The sequence below is a fragment of the Cimex lectularius genome, unplaced genomic scaffold, assembly GCF_000648675.2.
Source record: "Cimex lectularius strain Harlan isolate CLEC.00 unplaced genomic scaffold, Clec_2.1 scaffold12, whole genome shotgun sequence".
In the NCBI taxonomy this organism is placed as follows: domain Eukaryota; kingdom Metazoa; phylum Arthropoda; class Insecta; order Hemiptera; family Cimicidae; genus Cimex; species Cimex lectularius.
In genome coordinates this window covers 1,684,530-1,712,274 of record NW_019392875.1, presented here as the reverse complement: position 1 = coordinate 1,712,274, position 27,745 = coordinate 1,684,530, and the positions used below count along the sequence as shown (strand labels likewise).

Here is a 27,745-nt window from a genome sequence, read left to right as displayed (position 1 = left end):
GGGGTATTTTTAAATATTTCTTTACAGAAATTCAAAGATTTTGTTAATTCTAATTATCTTATCTTAATCTGTAAAATCTGTAAAACAGTAGAAAATATAAATATAAGCCAAAGTTTACAGTGTGTATTGAATCCGAATTAAATTATCAATTATTAATCTTTAGAAGTATTTAATGTTGAAAACCTTAACGCCATTTCATGAACGAATAAGCTAAAAAATGAATTTATTATTAAAAATATTTCCGACGAATTGATTTCACGTTAATAAATATATATAAATTGGGTAGTTTATGGGCCTAAAAACAGCTGTGGTCATCGCCGGCCTTCTGCATGTTTTCCTTATTTTTCTTATCTTTTGAGCGTATTTTATTTTAAACTGAAGCCATTTAAGCGCCTCGATCGGGTTGCTGACTCTGATTTCACGTATGCAATACATTGAAATCCTAGAATGCCAGCGTATCGTTTTACCTCAGGTTGTCAAATATAGAATAGAAACAAAACATACAATACATATAAATACATCACCACAAACATAGATGTCTGGTCAATTTCACTCCCCCCGAGTACTCGATATTCCTCGGGGCGGGATTGAACCCACTCCATTCTCGCAAATAAATTACTTTTACTTTCCAGACGTCATAAACTCATCCCAGATTACTCGATATTCCTCGGGCCGGGGTTGAACCCACTCCATTCTCGCTAATAAATTACTTTTACTTTCCAGACGTCATACACTCATCCCAGTTTACTCGATATTCCTCGGGCCGGGGTTGACCCCACTCCATTCTCGCTAATAAATTACTTTTACTCTCCAGACATCATACACTCACCCAAGAGTACTCGATATTCCTCGGGCTTGGGTTGAACCCACTCCATTCTCGCTAATAAATTACTTTTACTCTCCAGACGTCATACACTCACCCGGGCCTGGGTTGAACCCACTCCATTCTCGCTAATAAATTACTTTTACTCTCCAGACGTCATACACTCACCCAAGTGTACTCGATATTCCTCGGGCCTGGGTTGAACCCTCTCCATTCTCGCTAATAAATTACTTTTACTCTCCAGACGTCATAAACTCACCCCAGAAAACCCGATATTCCTCGGGGAGGGATTGAACCCACTCCATTTTTGCTAATAAATTTATTTTATTCTCCAGACGTCAAAAACTCAACCCACAGTACTCGATATTCCTCAGGGTGGTGTTATAAGCAACTCCTTTCTTGCTCCCTAATAATTTACATTGATTATAATAAATTAACACAAAGTCAACATAGACACATCACAAACACCTGAGGTACCGGAACAGCGGTCTCTACTCGCTGCCGTGTCCCAAGACTACTCACAGGTCCGATGATATGCCAAAATATTGTCTATATACATCTAGCCTTTTACAATTGAAAAGGTGCTCGACCGATATTCTAGTCTCGCAGAAAAGCATGATATTAAGAGGAACATTACATAATTAGACTTTTGTTGGCAATGTAGACAGTTGAGTGTTAAAATTTCTACTTCTACAAAATAAGGACCATTGATTGTAATGAATGTTTTTTTAAATTTTTTTAATATGAATCAAAAAATAATCGACAAGCCTTCAAACGCGTCCTTGCCAATGGGCTGAAAGAGCCGTGAACAAAATAAATAATCCATTTACGTTTTCGTAGTAAATTGGCCAAGTTACTTCTTTCAATCACTTAATTATTCTTTCTAAGGTCTTGGTTGAGATAAAAAAAGTCAGTGTCTAGAGCGAGATTCGAACCAACGACGTTCGTCTCTATACGCCGCTACTCTACCACTTGAGCTATCCTCTCGGACACCAACTCTCCATCTCATGTGGTAGAGCAGCGGCGTATCAAGCCGAAGATCGAGGGTTCGAATCCCGCTCGTGACACTGATTTTTTTATCTTAACCAAGACCTTAGAAAGATTAATTAAGTGTTTAAAATAAGTAACGTAAGTCTATTATATAAGTGGCTGGTGATTAGTGACCGTTAATTGATATTTAATTAGAAATCGTGAGATGCGATCTGGTGTGATGTATGTTTCAAAAAAACATTTTCTTTATCGTGCCAACGTTTCGATCTTTATGGAGATCATCTTCAGGGCCTGGGATTTACAAACATTGTTTACATATAACAAATACATTTTGGATGTGGAAATGTGAATTTATAGAATGCAAAATATATATATTTTTTTATATATATTCAATCAAAGTATTTCTACTGACTCAAAATGTTTTTCTTCTGTGTAATTGTGCCATTCTTGCATGTCGTGTCGAGAGTGCCAGGGAAATTTTGCTATTTTGTGTTTATATACGTTTGATTTTGAAGGGGTGGGGAAGGATGTCGATATAGAAAAGACATTTTTGTATAAGGCGTCGGTTTCTATGTGGTGAAAAAGCAGACGAAGGAAAAAATGTGTTTTTAATGGTCATCACACCAGACCGCATCTCACGATTTCTAAATAAATATCTATTATATAAATTAATTTCCTAGCTTAGTTGTGCATTTTCAAGATTATTTTATATTAGACCTTTCGTTTTACATCTTAGGATGAAAATTGAAATGTAGAAATCGTATAAATAAGATTAAATATATAACCAGTTACAAAAACTAAAAGACATGTTAACTAAAGTATGTTTAAAAATAGTCTATCAAAACCAAAATGGATTCAATTTAATAATAATATTTAAATCAATTGAATTGGAATTTTTATAGTAAATATTATATATTCATTTGTGGATCTGCAATCTAGCTGCAGCCATCCATTGTGGCGAAGATTTAAAGTAATGTTATCTAACAAACCAGGAAGGTCATGATCTAAAAACGAGCGAAATGCTTGTGATGTCACATCCTGAGGGAGAAAATGTGGACCGATTAAATGTTCATCCAACACACCTGACCAAACATTGACTGCCAATGGTGATGGTAGGAGGTTGGTCGGGGGTGGTGAGGTTTCTCCCCAGCCCAGTAATGGGAATTGTGGAAATTCAATACTCTGCTTCTAGCAAATGTGTTCTCATCTGTCCATAAAATTTGTGTGCTTGGGACACAAACGTCTATGTACCAGCGGCAAAATTAAAGCCTTATTTTCAAAATCACCAAAGAGATGTTGGGTAGTCGTGAAATGGTAAGGGCGTTTATTAACTACCTTCAATACTCGGTGATTGGTTATCCGGGAGATTCCTTTTTATTCCGATATTTTAGTCCATTTTAGTCCAACATTTCCTCGTGAAAAAGAACCGTTTTCCCGCAATTTCCGATTGCAGTTGACAAATTCGGTTGGGTGCGGTTTATTGTGTAAAGGATAACGCTCAGCATACCTCAGCCTTCACATAAACCATTCCGTACACTAATTTTGTTAATTGAAAAAATTTGATATTCGTTTTGTTAACCAAGAAAACATGAAAAAGGCTTATTAAAATAATGAATATTCTCTTACATTTTTCAGATGTTATATTATGTTCTACATATATTTTAATGTTAGTAAATGTTTTAAATCATTGCATTTTATGACATGTGGCCAGTTTATCTGCGATATACGAGAAACACGAGAGACAAAACGTTCGTAAGCAACAGTGCGAAAGGTTGGTTTTATATAAAGTCCTGAATTCCAAAAGGCCCGTCCCGCTGGAGAGTGAGCTCCCTAATTCCAGAAGGAAAATGGGCCAGATTTGCCGCTCTACTTAGCCCAGGCCTCGGACTAAAGTGCTGCTAAGACAAAAGGCCTGATGGGATGGAGGGAGTACATTCTCCCCCAGGGAAAGGGATTGGGATGATAGGCGGTCCTTAGGTGGACCGGGCCAGGAAAAAGCCTCCATTAGGAAACACTAAGTGCTCCCCAAATCTATTAGCAGGTCAAGTCTGCTCACCTGGAAGCATCAGCGAGGAAAACCGATGTACAAACGCTTTTCAACCAGGTTCAGCTAGAACATGAAATCCTTTTAAACAATTTATATAAAAATTAAACTGAATTAGCACGTTTAGCATTTTCTTATAAAATAAGTCGGTTCATTTGAAAAAAAAAATCTCCTCGTCTGTAAATAACTAAAACTACAGTCTTCTCACACATCTACTTTATTACAAAAGGAAGGCGATACCGTCTCGTTGGATCGATATTCTTTGATGGCCTTTCCAGCTCAACGAGCCACGAAGGTCTTTCAATTTGTTTTCAGTGCGGTGGTGAAATTTACTTGCTATCATCTTTCAATGTAAACTAAACAGAGAAATTACAAGAAAATAGACAATCAAAATAGATTAACTAAGAGAATAACTTTGACCTAGTTATATAAACAATTTTCAAAAGTTTGATTGTTTAATTAGGTGTTGATATTGTATAACATTTATATTAAAATATGTATGAACTTTTTCTAAAACCTACGTATCACTGCATTTCACCATCTCCAAATAATCATTGGCTAACGATCACTAAATACCACAAATTTTTACATGAGACGAACGAAGAACATGGGAATTCTATGAACAGATTTCAACTACATATGGACACCAAGCAAAGAGTATTTTGAAAGACATCGCCAACAAAAAGGAGAAACTTTCATCGGCAGAGAACTTTTTTGTTGAAATGCAGACAGCAAAAGGTATATGTTACTCTCAACAAAAACAACTTTAATTTTACAAAACTACCACACTAACACAAACAAACACCAGAATCACCTACATACATAAGGCCACTATACCTTTCAAAAGAAACATTTTAAACATAGAAAAACTACCAGCATAAAAAACATTAAGACAATAACATAAATCTTACATCAATTAAAACTCAGGGCAGCCAACATAATACTTACTGACGCCTTAAAAAAATTCTACAAACATCAAAACGATGCATACAATTTCCACTTTGACCAAATTTTTTCAACTAAAAAACATAGTGTACGGAATGGTTTATATGAAGGCTGAGGTATGCTGAGCGTTATCGTTTACGCAATAAACCGCACCCCACCGAATTTGTCAAAACACACTATAAAACTTAACTACTTGAACAACAAACAAACACCACACACAAACAATTGGTTTTTAAACCTAACAAAGACTGACATTCCTCCAGAAATCCAGAACTTCCTATCACTTGGACCCAAAGAAAACCGATTTCCAAACAGCTAAATTAATCACTGATGCAGACTATGCAATACAAAAGTCAACAATAAGAGAAAAAGAAAAAGACATAACACGATGAAAATGAATTAACACAATAAAAAATCTCTTACAACACCTCACTACAAATCAACACAACATATCTCAACAAACATACACCAAAACAAAAAAATCCTTTTAAAAAGAAAGTTCCTACTCACAGTAAGTACTTATTGTGAGGAGGAATTATCTTTTTGAAAGGATTGAATACCGCACTCACTCCACCATTTATCATTTCTATAAACAAAAAAACAATTCACAAAAACAATCTTGACTCTCAACACTACCCACAAGAATGACACATCTATACTGAAAACAAACACTTTTCGTGAGTACAAATATTTTGAATAAATCTAAAATTTCCAGCATTGAATAAATTCATTTTTTCTCATCCTATTTGTATATATAGTATTTGTATAATTTAAACTATGTTTATAAATCTCAAGCCCTGAAGATGATCTCAATAATGATAGAAACGTAGCACGGTAAAATATGTACTAAAAATGTTTTACACATTGAGCAAGCTAGAGAATTGTGTCCACTTTTCATTTTTAATAAAACAGTAACTGTAATGGGTAAGATTCAAGAAATCTGCACAACTCAGTTGGCTACAATCAAGAATTTTAGTTATTTATTATCATCAGACAATACAACCATTCTTCAACTACCAAATCCCAATATGTAAGTATTCCGTAGTAATTATACATATTTATATTTGTTGTTCTTTTTTTCTTACTTTTGAGAAATATTATGACAGCACAGTTTTATTAACTCCTGCATTACATCATGTATTTTGCTGACATTCTAATAACGGACACAATTGGTTTATCGATTTTTCTACTAACAATTCCATCATCAGTGGGCAAGAATATGAAAAACAATTCAGGATACCACGAATGCCAGACAAAGTAGTTGAGACGTCCGTGAGAAAAAGAAAATTAGTGTCCGTCCTCTGATCCCTGAGTATACAGGGGGTCGAGTGGACAGACGTCAATACTTCAGGACTTCAGGAGGTAATGCTGCATGGTAATTGGACTAAAAAGTTCCTATTGCTCGAAGTCTGACTCTCAATCATATTCGAGAAGTTTCACTTTTTAGATTACTTCAAATGTTAACAATTTTATACCTTTAATATCTCATTTTCTACTTAATTATTCTAGTTAATTTTAATATTTTTAATTTTGAGAACTTAATAGAAAAAGCCAAGGATGGCACAATTACACAGAAGACAAACACTTTGAGCCCTGAAGATGATCTCAATAAAATCCACATCCTAAATGTATTTGTTAAATGTAAACAATGTTTGTAAATCCCAGGCCTGAAGATGATCTCAATAAAAGGTCGAAACGTTGGCACGATAAAGAAAATGTTTTTCTCAAACCTACATCACACCCGACCGCATCTCACGATATTTTAATAACTATTAGATTATAAACTACGATGCTTATCAAAATTTTTCGTCAAAATTTAAAATTTTCTTCTTTCTGTAAATATTTGCAAATAGACAATTTTCTTTACTGGTTAGCTGTAAATATATGCAAAAAAATTTCGAACGTCAGTTATCACGAATGCAAAAGGAAAATAGAACTGATAAAGATTTGATTTTTTTTGCCATTAGGGATTTCTCTATAAGGGAAAATTTTAAAAATGAAGTTTATTTAGTTTTTATCACAACTTAGGATTACTTTATCGTAAGTATATTTACTCAGTGATTAGCAAATTCACGCTAGGATAAAGATTTTATGGGATAAAGTTATGAATGTTTGAAATAATCTGAAAATTGAACCATAATTTTAGACTACCAAATTTTAGCATAATTTGAGACATTTAGGTAATGACCTCTATTCACGAAACATTTTGTGGATATTTTTTATATTTTAAAATATTTTAGAAGTTTTTGGAGACTTTATACCGCCATCCATCGACACATCTTGTCTCGTATGTTCTTTATGACCATGTACGCATGTAGTTCAAGCACGTAGTTCGAGACTAGTTCTTATTCGATCTTGTAGTCTTTGTCTTAGTAAGGAATTGTTTGAGAATAAATAAATCACAAAGTATCTGGCAGTAAAGTTGGTGGAATAAAATATGGAAACGCGCCAGATCAAGCCAGGTAGGCAGAACAAAATGGTAACGACAAAATTACACGTTAAATAGTTGTGGGGGTGTTTAAAAAAAGGAAAAGTTAGGTATGGGTCATTTGTTGATTATTTTATTTACTCCATTGCAGTTCGTGGCCTGATTGACCAATTAACATTTATCAATTAATTAATTTTTATGGAAGGTATTGGTTGAGATAAAAAAGTCAATGTCACGAGCGGGATTCGAACCCACGACCTTCGGCTAAATACGCCGCTACTCGACCACTTGAGCTATCATGACCTCGATCCACTCGGACACCAACCTCCCTAGGGGGAGGGAAAATTCAAAAGGTGGGGTGGTAAAGTAGCGGCGTATTTAGCCGAAGGTCGTGGGTTCGAACTTCCATCCTGCCGGACCAACTCTCCATCCAACAACCGCACGATTTTCCCTCTTTTTTCCCATTTTAATTTTTCGTTTTACTTCAACTTTTAACTTGTGTGCGCCCATTATGCGTTTAAACTCCATAAAATTTCTATTGAACAAGTGTATTTTATTTCCATTCTAAATTCCGGAATTGCTGAAAATCGTTTCAAGGAAAAAAATGCTAATTGTTTTGGTCCGAAGTTCTTCAATTTCAATAAACTGTACGTCTTAAAAGTTCGAGAAAGGTTTATTCTAAAAACTAAACTTTTAACCGAGCACCTAGCTTTTATATTTATCTATTTCTTTCCTAATCGATTTCTTTCTCTTTAGCCTTTTCCAAAATTATTAGATAAAAAATCTGATTATCATAGTACAAGTAATGTATTTTACACAAAGTGTAGGATTAATGGGTTGATAAATTTGATTTTCTGCTTTCAACACCATTTACCATTAGAACAATAATTATAATATTTGAAATTTTACGAGATAAAACATTCTATGCATGCTGTGAGATGGCTAAACCTCAGCCGGCATGAATCAAAGATGATGCACTTTTTCTATCAGAAAAAGGGCCGTTTCTTAGAACGGCGCTGACAGATGTTGGGTAAAACGTGCATTATGCATTTTCTACATCAATTGAGGGACGGAGGTTCTCCAGGCCGGGCTTCTGGCCTTTCGAGAGATATAGAACTTTAAAAAAAAACAGCGTGAAGAAAAAGAGAAAATCCCAGGGGATGCGAGGCAACTGTAAATCATCAGCCCTGTAACGTCTCGTAGCCCTTTGCCTTTATCCAAGTTTACTGACTGGATAAAGGAGAGGAAAAATGCGAGTCCCTAAGCGAAAATATACCTAAAAAATTAAGTTCTAAAACGTATTTAACAAAGTTATAATAAAACACAAAACTATATTTCTGATAAATAATTTGAAAGAACGTATTGCACGCATTATAATAAGTAAAAAGAAAAAATAGGAAGGAACAACAACAACAATAATAATTCACTCGTTTTCGTGGTCCACTTGAACAATTAATATCTTTCAATTACATAAGGATTTTAGTCTAGATAAAAAAGTCAGTGTCACCAACGGGATTGGAACCCACGATCTTCGGCTTGATAAGCCGCTGCTCTACCACTTGAGCTATCATGACCTCGATCCACTCGGACACTAACTTCGCATCTCAACCCCACCTTTTTGAATCCCCCCCACTATAAGCATAAGTATTTAGCAGAAGATCGTGGGTTCGAATCACGCTCGTGACACTGACTTTTTTATCCCAACTAAAAACCTTAATTAATTGAAAAATTATTATTATTGATAAGGAAAGTATTCAGACTATTCAAATTGAGATATTCTCTTTAACAATATGTAAAGAGTAATAACTTTATTAAAACAATACGAAGTAATTTAATTTAATATCTTATAAACTTAAAAACGCTTTACAGAACGTTTTAACTTTTCGGTTACGCTGAAAGATTTTCAAAATTCTTTCGAAATAATTTAAAACTTTATATAATATTTTAGTCCAAAGAACTAGGGGGGGGGTCAATAATTTATCATTAAGTTATATCCGGTTATTTTAAAAATTACACTTTTTTTTATATTTCTAATGGGTATTTATTATTTTCATTGTTTTCAGACGATACAGTATTGTTTATAATAGAACAAACTTTAATATAAGTTCAAACAGTTGTTAAGTTCAGCATTGTATAAGTGGATTACAACTGAGTGAGGCAAGTTAGAAGGCTGTGTAATTGTTTTACAACACGACTGTTGACTCGAGGGGAGAGATAATAACATCAAAACGTATCAACAATCAACAAAACAAATCAACAATTATCCCTTTGTTTTAAGGAAAGCGTTCTGTTCTTTTGCGAGTGTTCGTTTTTTTAACACTAAAACAACTGTTTCTATTTAACGTTGGAAAAAAGTGTGAAATTAAGTGGATAAGTTAAATATACTAATACATAAAATATTTCGGGAATTATTAATAATTGATACAAATAAAAGCCTATATGTTTTATTTAGATAAATTTTTAGTGAAATGTTTTAGTGGTCAATTGACCAAGTTACTTCTTTCAATTAATTATTCTTTTTATGTAAGGTTTTGGTTGAGATAAAAATGTCAATGTCACGAGCGGGATTCGAACCCACGACCTTCGGCTAGATACGCCGCTGCTCTACCACTTGAGCTATCGTGACTTCGATCCTCTCGGACACCAACACTCCATCCCAACCTATAAACGTTCGAATTTTCCCTCTTTTTTAAATTTTTAGTGAAATGTTGTACATTTAAGATGCACTAATTGCAAATAATGCAACTCGTCGTAAATATGTACCTTTAATCCGACAAATTAGTTATTTTTTATTTTAAATTAACCTTCCTTGTAAAGTAAAATAAATCTTATGTGTAAACATATTTTGAAAAAATTAAAAAAACAACTGTTTCTATTTAACGTTGGAAAAAAAGTGTGAAATTAAGTGGATAAGTTAAATATACTACTACATAAAATATATCGGGAATTATTAATAATTGATACAAAATAAAAGCCTATATGTTTTATTTGGATAAATTTTTAGTGAAATAGTGGTCAATTGACCAAGTTACTTCTTTCAATTAATTATTCTTTTTATGCAAGGTTTTGGTTGAGATAAAAATCAATGTCACGAGCGGGATTCGAACCCACACCTTCTTTTAGATACGCCGCTGCTATACCACTGGAGTTATCGTGACTTCGATCCTCTCGGAAACCAACTCTCCATCTCAACCTATAAACATTCAATTTTTCCCTCTTTTTTTCAATTTTTAGTGAAATGTTGTACATGTTGTACATTTAAGATGCAGTAATTGCAAATATTGTAACACGTCGTTCATATGTACCTTTAATCCGACAAATTAGCTATTTTTAATTTTAAATTAACTCTCCTTGACAAAGAAAATAAATTTTATGTGCAAACTTATTTTAAAATAAATTTAAACTATAAAAATCAAATATTTACGTAACAGAACCCAGTCTTGCCCAATAAGATAATAACAAAGTGAACATTATTTTAGTGCACTTAATTTTAAATATTTTAACCTAAACTGGCTCAGCATTGAACAAATAGCAATAGAAGGATACACGTTTCTATTTCTTCAAGATTTCCCAACGTACTTATTTTCTTAACAATTGCAATTTATTATTATTAAATTTTTTATTGCTTATTATGTCAATCTGTACCATTTTTATTAAAAACAAATGGTTCCTCGAGACTAATACCATTTTCCGGTGCTGCGTAATAAGATAGAACACAGTTTGGTCTGTTGCAATTTATTTAAATAATGGGAAACGATAGTTCCGTAGAAATGATGAATGATGGAGTGAGTGCGGTGTTCAATCCTTTAAAAAAAAAAGTATAGATTCTACTCACAGTAAGTTGGTTTTCAATGATCCGGATTTCGAGCCCTTAGCTCATCATCAGATTGATGGATTTCTTCAACCACGTCTCTCGACATGAATTGCAAAAGTGAACCCGCCGATATTCCCGCCAATGCGACGTTCCAATGAGCAGCTGGTTTTTTAATGGCGCTCAATTTGAATGAGCGAAAAACGGGATTTATAACAAAAGTAAATATTACAATGGTAAATACTGTAAAAAATTAATTGTAAATTAGTGATAAAAGATAAAAAATTATAATAATACATTAATATTATTAAATTATTATAAAAATAATAACAATTTAATTAATTAATTTAATTATTTGGGCGTTTAATATTATTTATGTACATATATAAAATAGGAGATAGATCCAAATCTATTTTATTATTAATGCATTTATCTCCATGTTCAATTTTACATTTTTTAATTTCAAATTTCTCAAACCGATCAAGTTATCTCCCTTGTTGAAACTATGTAACACTGTTCCATCCATATCCATAGATCCGTGCTTGTTTGAAATTTCAATTTTTAAAACATCATGAACAAACTAAATTAAAAAAAAATAATTTGAATACAGCACCTTTAATGTAGCGATATAATTTTTACGTTTTGCGTTAGAGAAATGAAGACAAGCGATATGAGGAACGAGGCGGTCTTATTGAATAAAGCCCGTACGGGACTTCGAATTCAAACGCACGTGCCAAGTTTCATTGTATTACCTTAAAGCTCCATCGTTGCTGAATCCTTACTTACAGTTGACTCACGACATACAAAACGTAAGTTGTTTGCGTACTCTCTGAGTTTCTCAGGAAGGAAACTCAAACCGTGACGGACAAAACCGTCAGGCAAATATTTTGAAATTAGAAGCAAAGTAATGAATGAAATGGTCTTATCCCTTTTAAGAAACCATAAAAGGGATAAATTTGTTCAAGTTTTAGACAAATAAATATTCAGTTATTTATTCCGTCTGTGGGTTTAAAAATTAACTAAATGTAAATAAAACGAAATCATATAAAAAATTAAATTTACGATTATTTAGAGATCGTGAGATGCAGTTTGGTCTGATGGAAGTTCAGAAAAACATTTTCTTTATCGTGCCAACGTTCCGAGCTTTATTCAGATCATCTTCAGAGCCTGCGATTTTTAAACATTATTTAAATTATACAAATACATGTAAAATGTTAAAATGAATTTATAAAAAATATAAATTAAAAAAGATTAAATTTACCTTCAACTCTTAATACGTTTTATATAATACCTGCCATGCTATTTGTACGCTGCCTATTTTATTGTAAAAAATAAGTATGGTTCTTGATGATTTTCATCATAAAAATGATGAAAACTAAGAATTCATCGATTTGTTAGAGACAAGCCGGTGAAAAAGAAAAGAGAACAGTGGAAATTTATTAGTATGAAATATGAAAATTTAATTACTGTCGATATATTTTTAACCACATTAAAAAAATTTAAAAAAATATCTATCAATCACAAGACAAATTGTCTATTGACTATACTATTCTAACAGAAAACTTCAATATAATCAGGACGGATGGATGAATTTTTGATTACTGATATGACAAATATGATTAACGTCATACCCAAATATTTACGTTTGTTAACTATTTATATATTTTAATTTTTTATAAACTACAATATTCAGCAAGATTGTCTACCCTGTATATTTTTGGTAAATGATTCTTTGTTATGTTTTATAGATTTAGGCTTTCCTATTTTTGAAACAACCGAATGAATAAATAAATCAAGGAAAAATTGTTTTAATCTCACTTTAAATCCAGGCTGTTGGGAAAATAATTACTCAAAAAACTAATAAATCTATCTACATAAAATGAAAACACAATCTATATGGGTTAACAAATATTATATTTAAAATTATAAAAAAATATGAAGAAATTTCTGTCTTTATAACAACGTAAATAAATAAAAATATGTACAGTAATTCTGACAATGTTAGACTAAATAAATATAACAGAAAAAAGTAGATTAGTTTATTCATAAAAGTGTGCTTGTAGTAAAATCTGTGTTGGAACAGCTTTTGAATTTTTAAAAAATATATTGTACTAACATGACAAAAATGTTAAAAATTCAGAAAATCTACAGGATTAGCACAACAAATTTTTGAAACTAAGCAACGTAGAAACTCAAAGTATAAAATTCTTGAAATAAAATGAACTGGGGTAAAACCTTTAAGTAACGATATATATTAACTTAAACGGAACAATGTGAATTTAAAAACTGATTCACAAAAAAAATGAACTGCTAGTATCATCATATTTTGAATATTTATTAAAACAAGCTAGATACTAAGTAAAATTGATATAAGATTTGCACATATCATATTTTTACATTTATTAATCATTTTTTACATATTTATCCACTATATTATAATTTTATAATTATTGATTTTATATTTTTTGTGTTTTTAAAATATTGTTCAGTCTTTATTCTTTTATTTTTTATGAATTTTCAACTTATATATTTTGTTTTTATTTTTATATATCTAACTGTGATACAAATTTATTATTGGTGTAACTATTTAACAAGTTAAAAGTTATATTCACCAAACATTTGTATAGTTTCACCTTACAGTGATACTAAATAATAAACAACGAAATCCCTCTTTTTATGTAACTTTTGCAACCGGTTAGTCAGGTTTAGCTGAATCAACAGGTATATACAGAAAGATTAATTTTCTAACTTTAAGAAAATATTTGCCATTCTTCGTCATACCTATTATCTCATACTGAGGCCTTAACAAACGGACCAATTTTTCATCCTTTAGGTTACCGACTTCTCACTTTCTATACGCATTAGAGCGGGTGTTCTTCGGGGACGCATACTTGGCACAGTTCCATTTTCAATATAAACTGCACATAGTAGTAAAACTATATATGTTAACATTTCATCACGCACATTCACTGATGATACAAAAAACGTAATTCGGACTACTTAATTAACGCTTAAGACTTACAAAAACACATGAATGTATTAACAGTATGGTTCACATTTTCAAGACTGAAGATAAAAGTAATAGTCCTACGGTGAGTATAAATGGAACCCCCATTGACTACCACTGATTTTCTGCGTTATCTTGAACTTTTCGTAGATAAATGAGTGATTTGGTGATTCAAAAAGTTATAAAAAATACTACTGGTCTCACGATTAGAGGTAGATATTGAAAACAAATTTTTAATTTACAAATCAACGATTAGACCTCCCCTCATAATTGCCAATGTCTCATTCAGTATAAAATTCTCTGTCAAATTAAAAATGCTTCTTTCTATGTTTCAAATTACACTATTCATAACGACCTACATATCCTGTTTGTACATGCGCTCGTCAAACTCCGCTATAAAAAATTTCATCATTCACTGAAAATCCACAATAACGTGTTTGGGATCTGGTTTTTGGTTAGGTAGAAAAAGAATAGACTCTGTGATCACTTGCCAAAGTTTCGGCATTTATAAGACAAATTTTGTCATATTTTTAACTTGTCGATTTGTGTGATGTTTAGTGACCGTTAGTAAATGATTATTCGGATATCGTGAGTTGCGGTCTGGTGTTACGTAGGTCTTAGAAAAACATTTTCTTTATCGTGCCAGCGTTTCGATCTTTATTGAGATCATCTCCAGAGCCTGGGATTTATAAACATTGTTTGAATTTTATAAATACATGTAGGAAGAAATGAATTTATGCAATGCTAGAAATTTGACACTTTGAGAAAGTACAAATTCTTTGATTGAATATAAAATTTTCTAGTATTGTAAAATTAATTTTTTTACAACCTGCATGTATTTGTAAAATGTAACGTGTAATTTTCATGTGTCTTCACTCAATGACTCCCAACACAACAGGTAAGAATGACACATCTACACGGAAAACAAACACTTTGAGCCCTGAAGATGGTCTCAATAAAAATCGAAACGTTGGCACGATAAAGAAAATATTTTTGTAAAACCTGCTTCAACCCACACCGTATCTCACGATCTCCAAACAATTGTTTTCAAAAGATTGATTGTTTTATTAGATGCTGATATTATATAACATTTATAGTAAAATATGTATTAAAAATGTTTTACCATAGAATAAGCTAGAGTTATGTGTCCATTTTTCATTTCAAACAAAACGGTAACTGTGTTGAGTAAGATTCAAGAAATCTGCACAACTCAGTTTGCTACCAAGAATTTTAGTTATTTATTTTGTGTGGTGATTTGTGACCGTTAATCGATATTTATTTAGAAATCGTGAGATGGGGTCTGGTGTGATGTAGGATTCAAAAAAACATTTTCTTTACACTCACATTGTTGGCACTCTCGACACGACACGCAAGAATGGCACAATTACACAGAAGACAAACACTTTGAGCCCTGAAGATGATCTCAATAAAGGTCGAAACGTTGGCACGACAAAGAAAATGTTTTTCTGAATCCTACATCACACCAAACCGCATTTCACGATTTCTAAATAAATAGTTAATTATTTTCTATTCATTAGACAATACAACCATTCTTCAACTACCAAATCCCTATATGTAAATATTCCGTAGTAATTATACATATTTATATTGGTGGTTCTTTTTTTCTTACTTTTAACAAAAATTGTGACAGGACAGTTTTATTAACTCCTGCATTACAACATGTATTTTGCTGACATTCTAATAACGGACACAATTGATTTATCGATTTTTCTAATAACAATTCCCTCATCAGTGGTCAACAATATTCAAAACAATTCAGGATTCCACGAATGCCAGAGAAAGTGGTTGAGAAGTCCGTGAGAAAAGGAAAATTAGTGTCGGTCCTCTGATCCCTGAGTATACAGATGTCAATATTTCAGAAGGTAATGCTACATGGCAAATTGGACTAAAAAGTTCCTATTGCTCGAAGTCTGACTCTCAATCATATTCGAGAAGTTTCACTTTTTAGATTACTTCAAATTTTAACAATTTTATAACTTTAGTATCTTATTTTCTACTTAATTATTCCAGTTCATTTTAATATTTTTAATTTTGAGAACTTAATAGAAAAAGCACTGGAAACGCTATGAGATCAATTTAAATTTTTGTGGTAACCTTACGAAAATAAAATAGGAAATCACTTAGATTATAAACTACGATGCTTATAAAAATTTTTCGTCTAAATTTAAAATTTCCTTCATTCTGTAAATATTTATAAATAGACAATTTTCTTTATGGTTAGCTGTAAATACATGCACAAAATTTTTGAAAGTCAGTTATTACGAATGCAAAATTAATGTTTATTTGATAAAAATTTGAAGTTTTTCACCATTATAGAAAAAAAATTTTAAAGAAAATTTAAAAATGAATTATATTTAGTTCCTGTCACAACTTAGGAAAACGTTAACGTAAGTATATTTACCGAATGATTAACAAATTTACGCTAGGTTTAAGATTTTATGAGACAAAGTTATGAAAGTGTGGATTAATGTGAAAATTGAACTATTTGAAATACAGTTGAGAATTAATCTAAAAATCAAACTTTTTAGCATATTTTGAGACTTGTAGGTAATGACGTCGATTCACGAAACACCCTGTATATGTTTTTTATGTATTAAAATATTTCAGAAGTTTTTGGAGACTTTATACCGCCATCCGTCGACGCCCGTTGCCTCTAGCTAGGACATTCTTCATGACCATGTACGCATCTATAGTATTTAGGCAGTCATGTATTTGTAAAATTTAAACAATATTTATACATCCCAGTCCCTGAAGATGATCTCAATAAAGATCGAAACGTTGGCACGATAAAGAAAGTGTTTTTCTGAAACCTACATCACACCAGACCGCATCTCACGATGTCAGTATAATCATTGACTAACGTTCACGAAACACCACACATTTGTTTATTCTGTTGCATAGGAGTTGTTATTTCTCTCAATTTTTCTTTTTTTTACGTTTTAGTGGTCAATTGACCAAGTTATTTCTTTCAATTCATTATTATTTCTATGTAAGGTCTTGGTAGAGGTAAAAAAAAATCAGTGTCAAGAGCGAGATTCGAACCCACGACCTTCGGCTAAAGATGCCGCACCTCTACCACTTGAGCTATCGTGACTTCCATCCTCTCGGACCAACTCTCCATCTCAACCTAAACCGTTCGAATTTTGACAAATAGACAATTTCCTTCACTGGTTAGCTGTAAATATGCACAAAATTTTCGAAAGTCAGTTATCACGAATGCAAAATTAAAGTTTAGCTGATAAAAACTGAATTTTTTTAACCATTATACATTTCTGTATATGGGGAAATTTTAAAAATGAAGTCTATTTCCTTTCTGTCAAAACGTAGGATAACTTAAACATAAGTATATTTACCGAATGATTAACAAATTTACGCTAGGATGAACTTTTTCCATCCTATTTCTCATATTAACATTACAGAATGACGAAAAAACCATCCGACATCGACTACGAGGTCATGAAGTACATGTGGTTCGTTAAGTTGAAATTTTTCGTATAATTGATCTAAAACTAGATTAAACGACAATTGCAATAATAAAATAGGTCGTTTTTTAAAAGAATTACCAAAGATAGGGTCTCCCCAAAATGCAAGTCCAGTCGATAACGAAAACGTTATGCGTAGGAGGTAATTCTGCTCGCACAGTCCTAATCCACTGCCCACACAAGTCAAGAAGCCATTTTGAGGACTATCAGGCCCCGATGATGGTCTTATAAAGGCCGAAAGCTTGGCAAGTAATCACAGAGTCTACTTCTTTCTCTACCTGACCAGAAACCAGACCCGAAATACATTAATCGTCGTGGTCGATTTCTTGTTCATGAACATCCACAATAATAAACTAGAACGACAGTTATTCATCATCGCTAGCAGAAAATACTGCAAGAGCATTGAAGCAAAAATGACCCGGAGACCTTCTCATTCAATGAAGATTGACGAGGTTTCAGCGTGAATCTTTTCGAAGAAATTCAAAAGACAAATTCAGCATATGAACATATTTACTTAATCCAATATCTGTAGTTGTAAGTATCGAATCAATGAATTAAAAACATATTTTTTCCGTAATTAAAAAACTAATTATTGCCATGTTTAAAAGCAGAGCTAAAAAAATCTGTTTACTTTTGATATGATACCAAGTTGAACTTGAATTTCATGTGAAAATTTGTATACTCTGTTATTTGCTATAGTTGCTTTAAAGTATGCATTTTTAATAAAGATTAATTAATTATATAGTGTTTTATATTCGGTGAAACTTTGTTGATCCCGATTCTCCATTAAGAAAGTGAACCATAGTAGAAAGCCATCAAATTAATCCTCCGATGAACCACTTAGGCTAATAGGTTCGAATCGCCTCTTTTGTAACTAGAAAGGATAGTTATTCGACCTTTCCTACTTCTCGGATAACTCTAGTTTACTTTGCTTGTTTTTGCTCGTTTTTAATTAAGAGATAAAAGATTTTCTTTAAGGGACTCACCTCCTTGAAGGGTCGGGTATATGAAGAAAGAAGGCTCTTGCAACCAAGAAACTACTTTCACCAAATCCCTTGCAGTCCGGTCAATAACACACTGAAGCACTGCCGTACAACCCTTTGTCACTCTTTGCATCTGAATCGTCACTTTGTACGATTGCGTTACCACTGAAACAAAACAAAAAAACATTAAACATAATAATTTATGAAAAAATTCACCAGTTGTTTTTTTAAATACACTATAGTCCATTTTAATCAAAATTAGATAGAATTGATTATACTTTTGTTAAATAAATTTATGTTAACTAGAGAGGAGGACTTTTTGCTTGTAATAATTGTACAATTCTATTTATAAATTAACTAGTTTTCGTGGTCCGCTTGACCAATTATATAAAATTCAATTAATTAATGTTTTTAGTCGAGATAAAAAAATCAGTGTCACGAGCGGGATTCGAACCCACGACCTTCGGCTAGATACGCCGTTGCTCTCCCACGTGAGGTATCGTGACTTCGATCCACTCGGACACTAACTTCCCATCTCAACCCCACCTTTTGAATTTTCCTTCCTTTTTGCCATTTTTCAAATGTCGTGTAATCTATTTGATTCTCGGCGACAAATGAAATGGCCATGAAGAGCTTTAGTGAAGGAATACTTCATTAAACTTATTAAATTCACTAGTTTCGTGGTCCGCTTGACCAATTAATATATTTCAATTAATTAAGGTTTTTAGTTCAGATAAAAATGTCAGCGTCAGGAGCGGGATTCGAACCACGATCTTCGACCTGATACGACGCTGCTCTACCGTTTGACCTATCGTGACCTCTCGGACACCAACTTCCCATCTCAACCAACCTTTCGAATTTTCCCTCATTTTTTGCCTTTTTTCAAATGTCGTGTGGATCAGGATTCGATTCTCGGCTACAAATGAAATGGCCACGGGGAGCTTTGGTGAAGATATATTCTGTTCTACTTATGAAATCCATTATATTTCGTGGTCCGATTGACGAAATAACTTTTTTGAATTAATTAATCTTTTTGTAAGATTCTAAGTTCTAAGGTAAGTTCTGAAACGTAATTAACAAAGTTGCTATGTAATAAAACACAAATCTATATTGATGATAAGTAATTTGAAAAACGTATTGCACGCATTATAATAAGTAAAAAGAAAAAATAATAAGGAACAACAATAATAATAATTCACTAGTTTTCGTGGTCCGCTTTACTAATTAACACCTTTCAATTAATTAAGGATTAATTAATTATTCTTTCTATTTAAGGTTTTGGTTGAGATAAAAAAGTCAGTGTCACGGGCGGGATTCGCACCCACGATCTTCGGAGAGACGCCGCTGCTCTACCACTTGAGCTATCGTGACCTCGATCCACTCGGACACTAACTTCCCATCTCAACCCCACCTTTTGAATTTTCCCTCCTTTTTGCCATTTTTCTGCTTATAAATACATACTCATGTATATACAGATATAATTATAGAGCACCAGGTTTTTAACATCTCGATCGTTTAAACAGTAAAACTCCAGGAAATATTAATGCTTGTTGTCCTGTAAAATAATGATATTTGAGTTATTCCAATTGCCATTCCTGTTTTGTAATGAATGGATTGTTCTTGTTGGAGTTCTCTGATGACTGGAATATACAGCTTAAACGCCGCCTACAATTGAAAGGCGAGTTTTCATAGCTTTACGTTGATTATGTCAGTTTTGGGCAATAGGTTTAGGAAATTTAATGATTCGGGCCTGTAGAGTGTTTCGCTTTCAACTTGATTTGTGTACAGATTTCCCTGTGAACGGACATCAATACTTCAAGAGGTAATTATTCGTGACAAATGGTGCTGAAAAGTCCTTATTATCCAAAGTCCGATTCCCAATTGTATTCGAGATATTTCACTTTCTCTTTTACTTCGACAATTCAACAACTTTTTCCAATTATGCCATCGTCTCTTTTAAAATATTAAGCCTACCGTCAATTTGAGTACATTAAAGGAAAGATAATTAAAAGCTAGATATGATTGGATTTTATTTATTGTAAACTTGATGAATGAATATATAAAACCAGAACGTACATTTTTACGATTTTGTAAAGTTTCTGTCTGTAAGGTTTAAGTACGATTTTGTAAAGTTTCTGTCTGTAAGGTTTAAGTTAGATTCTCTCTCTCTCTCTCTCTCTCTCTCTCTCTCTCTCTCTCTCTCTCTCTCTCTAAATACTGGTTGATATGGCACTTTCAGAAAATTCGACCCTAGGAATGAGCTTTAGATATATGTAGCTAATTTTTCATGGGCCTGTTATTATCAATTCACGATTAATTTCTAAAAAAATTAAGTTAATACAAAGTAAACAAAACAGTCCCTATGAAAAAAATTGAACTTATGTAAAAATAACCAGAAATACTCTTTTGACTTGGAGAGCTTAAATTCCAGTGATTGTGTCGCGAGGCGTTGTAGCTCCCAATTTGCAAATAAGGGGGTATTCACGATCTTTGTATTAACCCTGTTAACTTTGTTAGGTCGTTCAGATCGAGAAAAATGATTACATAGACTTCTAAGAATCGACTAGTTAACATGCCTCGATCTAACAGGCCAGGGCTAATATTTGATTTTAGGTCGAATGTGTAGTCACATTGTTATCCGTTAGGGCGTACGTAACCAACATTGCAGCCATGCATTAAACAGCTGTTTTTTGTTTATACGTAATACGCATTAATTTAATCAGAACAATGCATTTATTTTGTTAATTTCTGACCTATCCTTACACTGCCATACATAACAGATACATCCCATATGCTATAAAATTGTAGGCTGTTAGACGTTACGATAGAGGTTAGGTATGTCGGCACGAATTGAAGCGTGTCATTTGTTATTACTTTTCAAGTGCATAGATAGCATTTTGAATGAAACAGATGGTTAATTTACTTTTATAAATTATCTTCTGGCATCTTACAATTAAACACAAAAGAAAACCAAAACAAACAAAACTTCAAGGGGGCGTCGGTGGCCGCAACCGCGTTGACACGGCGGTCCTCACTGTAAGGTAAAGGTCCCGTGTTCAAATCCAGCAGCCCCGCATTCGAAAGCACATAGTTACAAATGGGCTTTTTTTTAAAAACACCGGCACCCTGAGGGTTTATATGACTTCTGCTGTGGGGAACCCTCGTTAAAAAAAACGTTCATGATCTTACTGTGCATTTCTTTATTCGAATTAATACGAGTTAACATTTTACAAACATCGTGAATACTCTTTATATCTTCCAGTCACGTGTTGTCATTTTAAATTGCGGATAGTAAACAAAATTAGTAAATAAAAAAACAATTTCATTGGAAACCTAGAGCTTGGCACAAGATGGGAAAAGCTTCATCACTGGAAAAACAGACCTCCAGTAAATCTATTATTGATAAGATAGGCAGAGCTGACAAGCGTTCTAAAAATGACAGCAAATTCCAACATCACGGCATCGTTTGTTTTTTTTGAACGTGAACGTGGGTTACAGTTAACAGTAAATATTTTCTTTATTTTTTTATTTAAGTTTCAACTTAATACAGACAATAAATAAATCTACGTTTCCAATTTATGATACGACATAACATAAGATAACGTAAGATTACCACTTAATACTTACATTAAAATCTTCCATTATTTTAGTTATATTTAATTTCCCAAATCAAAATTGTTTATATGTTAATTGTTAGTTAATTTATATGTTTAATTATATTTTTATGGTAAATCCAGCTTTTCAAAAAATATTTATTTAGAAATCGTGAGATGCGTTCTGGTGTGATGTAGGTTTAACGCACGATAAAGAAAATGTTTTTCTGAAACCTACATCACACCAGACCGCATCTCACGATTTCTAAATAAATATCGATTAACGGTCACTAATCACCACACTTTTCAAAAAATCTTCGACTTTTTCTTTTATTATCCTCTTGATAGAAGTAACAGTGGTGTAATTGTGAAGTTTGCTTATTTGAATATATCTGCGTGGATCAGTAGATGCATGATAAATTTATTTTGTATCTGGCTCGTGCGTAGATCATTACTACCAAGTCTTACCAAAACTTTGTGTAATAATACTTTATTCTTGGGTACTTGCTGGTGGGCCAATCCCCCCCCTCAGGTTTTCGTTATGCATGGAAAGGTTGCTCCGTGTCTCACATAGTCAAATCGTGTCGTGCCATGGCTCCCTAAAGGGCGCGTGAATGCCTGCCGCCAGATTTAAAGAGGGTTCTCGGACACTACAGCGAGTTTTATGGTCCCCTATTCCGCTTTTTAAGGGAATTAGGAATTTTTTATTGTACATAGAAGTTACGGTATGTGTTTTGTGTTTCGGCGTCTTGTATGAGTGAATGTATTTATTGGTGTGAATAGGGAGGGTCTAATGGCGAAATAGCTTCTGAATCGCCTCTCAGGTTGTGTGTATGACTTGGGCTGATGGAGGAAATTTTATAAATACTCCATCGACCCCAGTCTAGATTAGTTTATTATAGGGAATAGGTAGATGCAGGAATATCGAGTACTCCATTTACCAAATAGTATAAGTATGAATGTATTTATTGGTGTGATTGTGTATCGAGTGTGTAGCGGTATTATGTTAGTGCTTCGCGGACCAAGCTGTCGGATGTCCCTGTCAAAAAAAAAATCTTTATTGCCAACACAGTTTCCAACTTGTACTGCTCCTGTAATGCGACCAACTGTACTAAAAAACCTTTAATTTCGATGTCAATGAAACTAAAGGTATCGATATAGTTATTCTACTATGTGTCCATGCGTGGTATTTTTCCACCCTCTATTGTTACATTATGGTGCAGGATTGGCCACTTTTTGTACGAATTTGAATTTGGATTTGTTAATTTCATAATTGTACGTACATAAATACAAAAATGTACAGAATTGAGCCTATCTAGAAGTTCACCGACAATTCCCACTTTTGGAATATACAAAAAATTGCCGGCAGGCCTCGGTAACCAACAACCCGTGCGTTGACAATCCTGGAGTAGACCTCGGCCTTATCCGTTCACCCATCGTAGTTGGGATCCGCTCGTGGGTGCTGTCAATAGCCAGGTCATTTCATCAGGCAACATACGCAGTTCCAAACCTATTAGTACTCACGTTCATTATTTTTTATTAACATACCATTCATTCAATAAGGATGGTGGAGTACTCGATAGTCCTTCATCACTCTTTTTACAATTATATAAATAATCTAATAAAGGTTCGATGAGGTACTCCAAATTCCGCCAACCACCCTTTCACACCACATATTCACGCTAATAAGTACATTCTCACTAAAAAAAACCTTAAAAAAACAACGCACGATAGGTACACAACAGGTGTACTATATAAAATTGAATTAATTAAGGTTTTTAGTTAAGATACAAAAGACAGTGTCACGAGCGGGATTCGAACCCACGATCTTCGGCTGGATACGCCGCTGCTCTACCACTTGAACTATCGTGACTTCGATCCACTCGGACACTAACTTCCCATCTCAACCCCACCTTTTGAATTTTCCTTCCTTTTTGCCATTTTTCAAATTTCGTGTAATTTATTTGATTCTCGGCGACAAATGAAATAGCCACGAAGAGCTTTAGTGACGGAATACTTCATTTAACTTATTAAATTCACTAGTTTTAGAGGTCCGCTTGACCAATTAATATCTTTCAATTAACTAAGGTTTTTAGTTGAGATCAAAAAGTCAGTGTCACGAGTGATTCGAACCCAAAGTTCAAAATTCAAGATAGCTCAAGTAGGAGAGTAGCGGCGTATCTAGCCGAAGGACGTGGGTTCGAATCCCGCTCTGACAGTGACTTTTTTATCTCAAGTAAAAACTTTAATTAATTGAAAGATATTAATTGGTCAAGCGGACCATGAAAACTAGTGAACTATATGAAATGTTTCCGCCAAGATTCTGAACAAAGGACCCACATAAGCCGCTCAAAATTTTGAAAGTTTGCTTGTGTTTTATTGACGTTCATTTTAATTTTCCATTTAAGGAACTATTTGATCATTGATGTTGTATTGGATCTTCTTGAGGTCATTTTACAGGTGAATAAAGGATACCATCCTTGGATTTGGTCATTGAAAGAAATGATTACAGATTAACGACCAATTGGTACAGAAAGCCCAGTGGCAATGATAGGTTCCTGGATTGGATGGAGGTGAACTTTGCCAGAAATTTGATAAACCGAGCTTTGGGCTTGAGTGACTCAAAATATCTGGAACAAAATGTAGCCAAGGTCCACAAAATGCTAAAAACAAACCACTGTAGTGGCACGGGCAAGTAGGCTCATAAATGAGTTTAAAAAAAAATATGTTCAGAATACTGCTCTAATGGATAACATTACCCCCAATGTCATGATGGAGTGGAGTGATAAACCAATTTCATTTAGATCAATCACATATGTTCCTAATGTATCCCCGAGGATCAAGAAATTGTTTAAAGATAAGGCGGGGGAAATTGGTATCACGTATAAATTTAAAAAGGACCCTAGATGTTTGCATTCAAACCTAAAGGCGAAGGAGCCAAAAGGTCACAGTCGAGTGTGATTTTCAAGGTGTCATGTGCGGGTTGCCATATCCAATATCTTGGGCAAATAAAACAAAAAGTAGAAATAAGGATGAACCAACATAGACTGGACTGTATAAATAGAAAGAAAACCACGGGATTGGGAAAATATGCGACGGAAAGTGGTCATTTCTTCAGGTTGGACTCGCCTGGGATCCTGGGCAGAGAGTTGAACCTGGAGAGACGACTACTTTTCGAAAAAGTCTTTGTTCATGTTACGAAAAACACTTGCAATTTACAAATGGATCGACTGGGCTCCATCATGGCATATTCGGGAATCCTGCAATGTTCATGAATCGAAATAAAGCGCAAAGTGACGTTGGTGTGTCTAATCACACCGGGATTGATAACAGGGATGGATAAACGTGTTATAACCGTCCGATGTGTGTCTCAATTTTTTTCGAATCCTTGTCCATAGTTGTAGCTAGTTAAATTATAATTTTAAGTTAAATAAGATGTTGTATATATATGTATAACGTATCTGTGATAATGAAATACATGTACCTGAGATTGAGTGTTAACTTATGAAAAAATGAAATGAAAGGATGGACCGATGAGGGTCACTAGACTTTAAGCAAGACGGTTTTTTTAGTACATAGATTCATATTTCACCTTCACTTAAAAAAAACAAAACAAAAAAAAAGCATGTGCAATAAATTGAATTTTCCAAACAACTAGGTTAAGTACGTAATTGTATTTTGTAATGTATTTATAAAAGATGTGTTATGTAACTCTGTTCATGTAAATTTTGTTTTTAATAAATTAGGCCCTGGAGATGGTGGAACATTCGCCGAAAGCTTGGTGAGACCCAATTAGTGATGTTCTTTATTCAGCTGTAAAATGACCTCAAGAAGATCCAATACAACATCAAGTTAAACTACGTAGGTCGATCAACGTCAACTATAATTATGTGATCATTGTGTGTTTAATCTGTGGCAATCACTATATTGCAGCGTCTGTTCTGCATGATGAAGTACATAACCTCAGCGCTAAGATACATCTGCAGTCAGACTTTATCGCACATATCATTCGGTTTTGGACCAAAGTACCCCCTCCAACATATAAGATGGCATATTACCGAAGCAACTTCTCATGAATCGGCCTTATATCATGGGCAATACCAATGTTTAAATGACTAATACATTTTGAATGAATTACGATTCTGAATAGTTATTGATGTTTTTATTTTACCTTTTTTGTGCCAGTCTTATTGCGGTACAACGTCCTGGAGGTACGAACGTTCATCGACATGAACATCATTTAGTCACGACATCCATATTAAAGGGCGAAAGTTCGAAACGTTAATTGGGCGATACTAGGCATCCTAGTCGCACTGACTGAACATATCCCCTTTCCAGTTAGAAATTATTTAACGGTACAAATTAATTGTTTCATATGTATACTGTCTAAGTTTATTATGCCGTGTAAAGGATTAAGTACAACACAAAACCTATTCTAACTTCAATTTATAGTTTAGTTTCATTCATGAAGTTTGAATGGTGAAATGAAAAAATTAAATCTTCATTCATGCTTTTCCTTCTTACTTTTCCAACTCACTCTCACTCTTTCTCTCTCAACCCCATTTACTATTTCTTTTTATCTCCCTCAGTTTGCTTTTAGTATTGTATGAAGGGGACGGTGTGATGTCAATTTGAGATAGCGATCCGTGTTTACAAACAACTAGTTTGCAAGAAATTCATCTGTTCAAATTTTTCATAACAAACACGATTATACAGGCACAAATGCACATGAATAAATATTTGGAAAATACATAATCAATTACAAAGATTATTCAGAAATCAAGAGATGCGGTCTGGTGTGATGTAGGTTTCAGAAAAACATTTTCTTTATCGTGCCAACGTTTCGATCTTTATTGGGATCATCTTCAGGGCCTGGGATTTACAAACATTGTTTAAATATAACAAAACCATTTAGGATTTGGAAAAATGTGAATTTATACAATGGGAAAATTTATTTTTTTATATTCAATCAAAGTATTTCTTTTCACTTAAAGTGTTTGTTTTCTACAAGAATGGCATGGAATGAAGTAGAAATACTTTGATTGAATATAAAAAATATTTTTTAAATTGTATAAATTCACTTTGTTCCACATTCTAAATAGTTTTGTTCAATTTAAACAATGTTCGTAAATCCCAGGCGCTGAAGATGATCCCAATAAAGATCGAAACGTTGGCACGATAAAGAAAATGTTTTTCTGAAACCTACATCACACCAGACCGCATCTCATGATTTTCGAATAATCATCGACCAACGGTCACTTATCACTGCACATAAATTACAACGATTGGTGAGGTTGTGTGATTTGTTTTCAGGTTTTTTAACGTACTTTCTTACTTCTCTCACTCTCTCTCTCTCTCTCTGTCTCTGCCTTACTTTCTTTCTTACGCTCTCTCCCCCATTCACTCTTTCTTTTTAACTCCCTAAGTTTGCTCCTTATATATATTTAGTCTCTTTCCCTCTCACTCTCTCTCTCTCTCTCACTCACTCACTCTCTCTCTCTCTCTCTCTCTCTCTCTCTCTCTCTCTCCTCTTTCTCATCCACCCTCCCTTTATATCTCCTTCACCTTGCCTTCTTATAATAAGTCTCTTCCTCTTACTCTCTTTCTCTCTCTTAGCA

The 27,745-nt window shown here is 33.5% G+C and overlaps 1 protein-coding gene across 1 annotated transcript in view; it reads right to left on the bottom strand.

Moving 5' to 3' along the window:
- Positions 1-27,745, bottom strand: part of LOC106673888 (Down syndrome cell adhesion molecule-like protein Dscam2) — a 390,426-nt gene that overhangs the window by 328,616 nt on the left and 34,065 nt on the right. Inside the window, exon 2 of the mRNA XM_024228922.1 lies at positions 18,538-18,699. Coding sequence (XP_024084690.1) covers positions 18,538-18,699 — 162 coding nt within the window. The remainder of the gene's footprint in view (positions 1-18,537; positions 18,700-27,745) is intronic.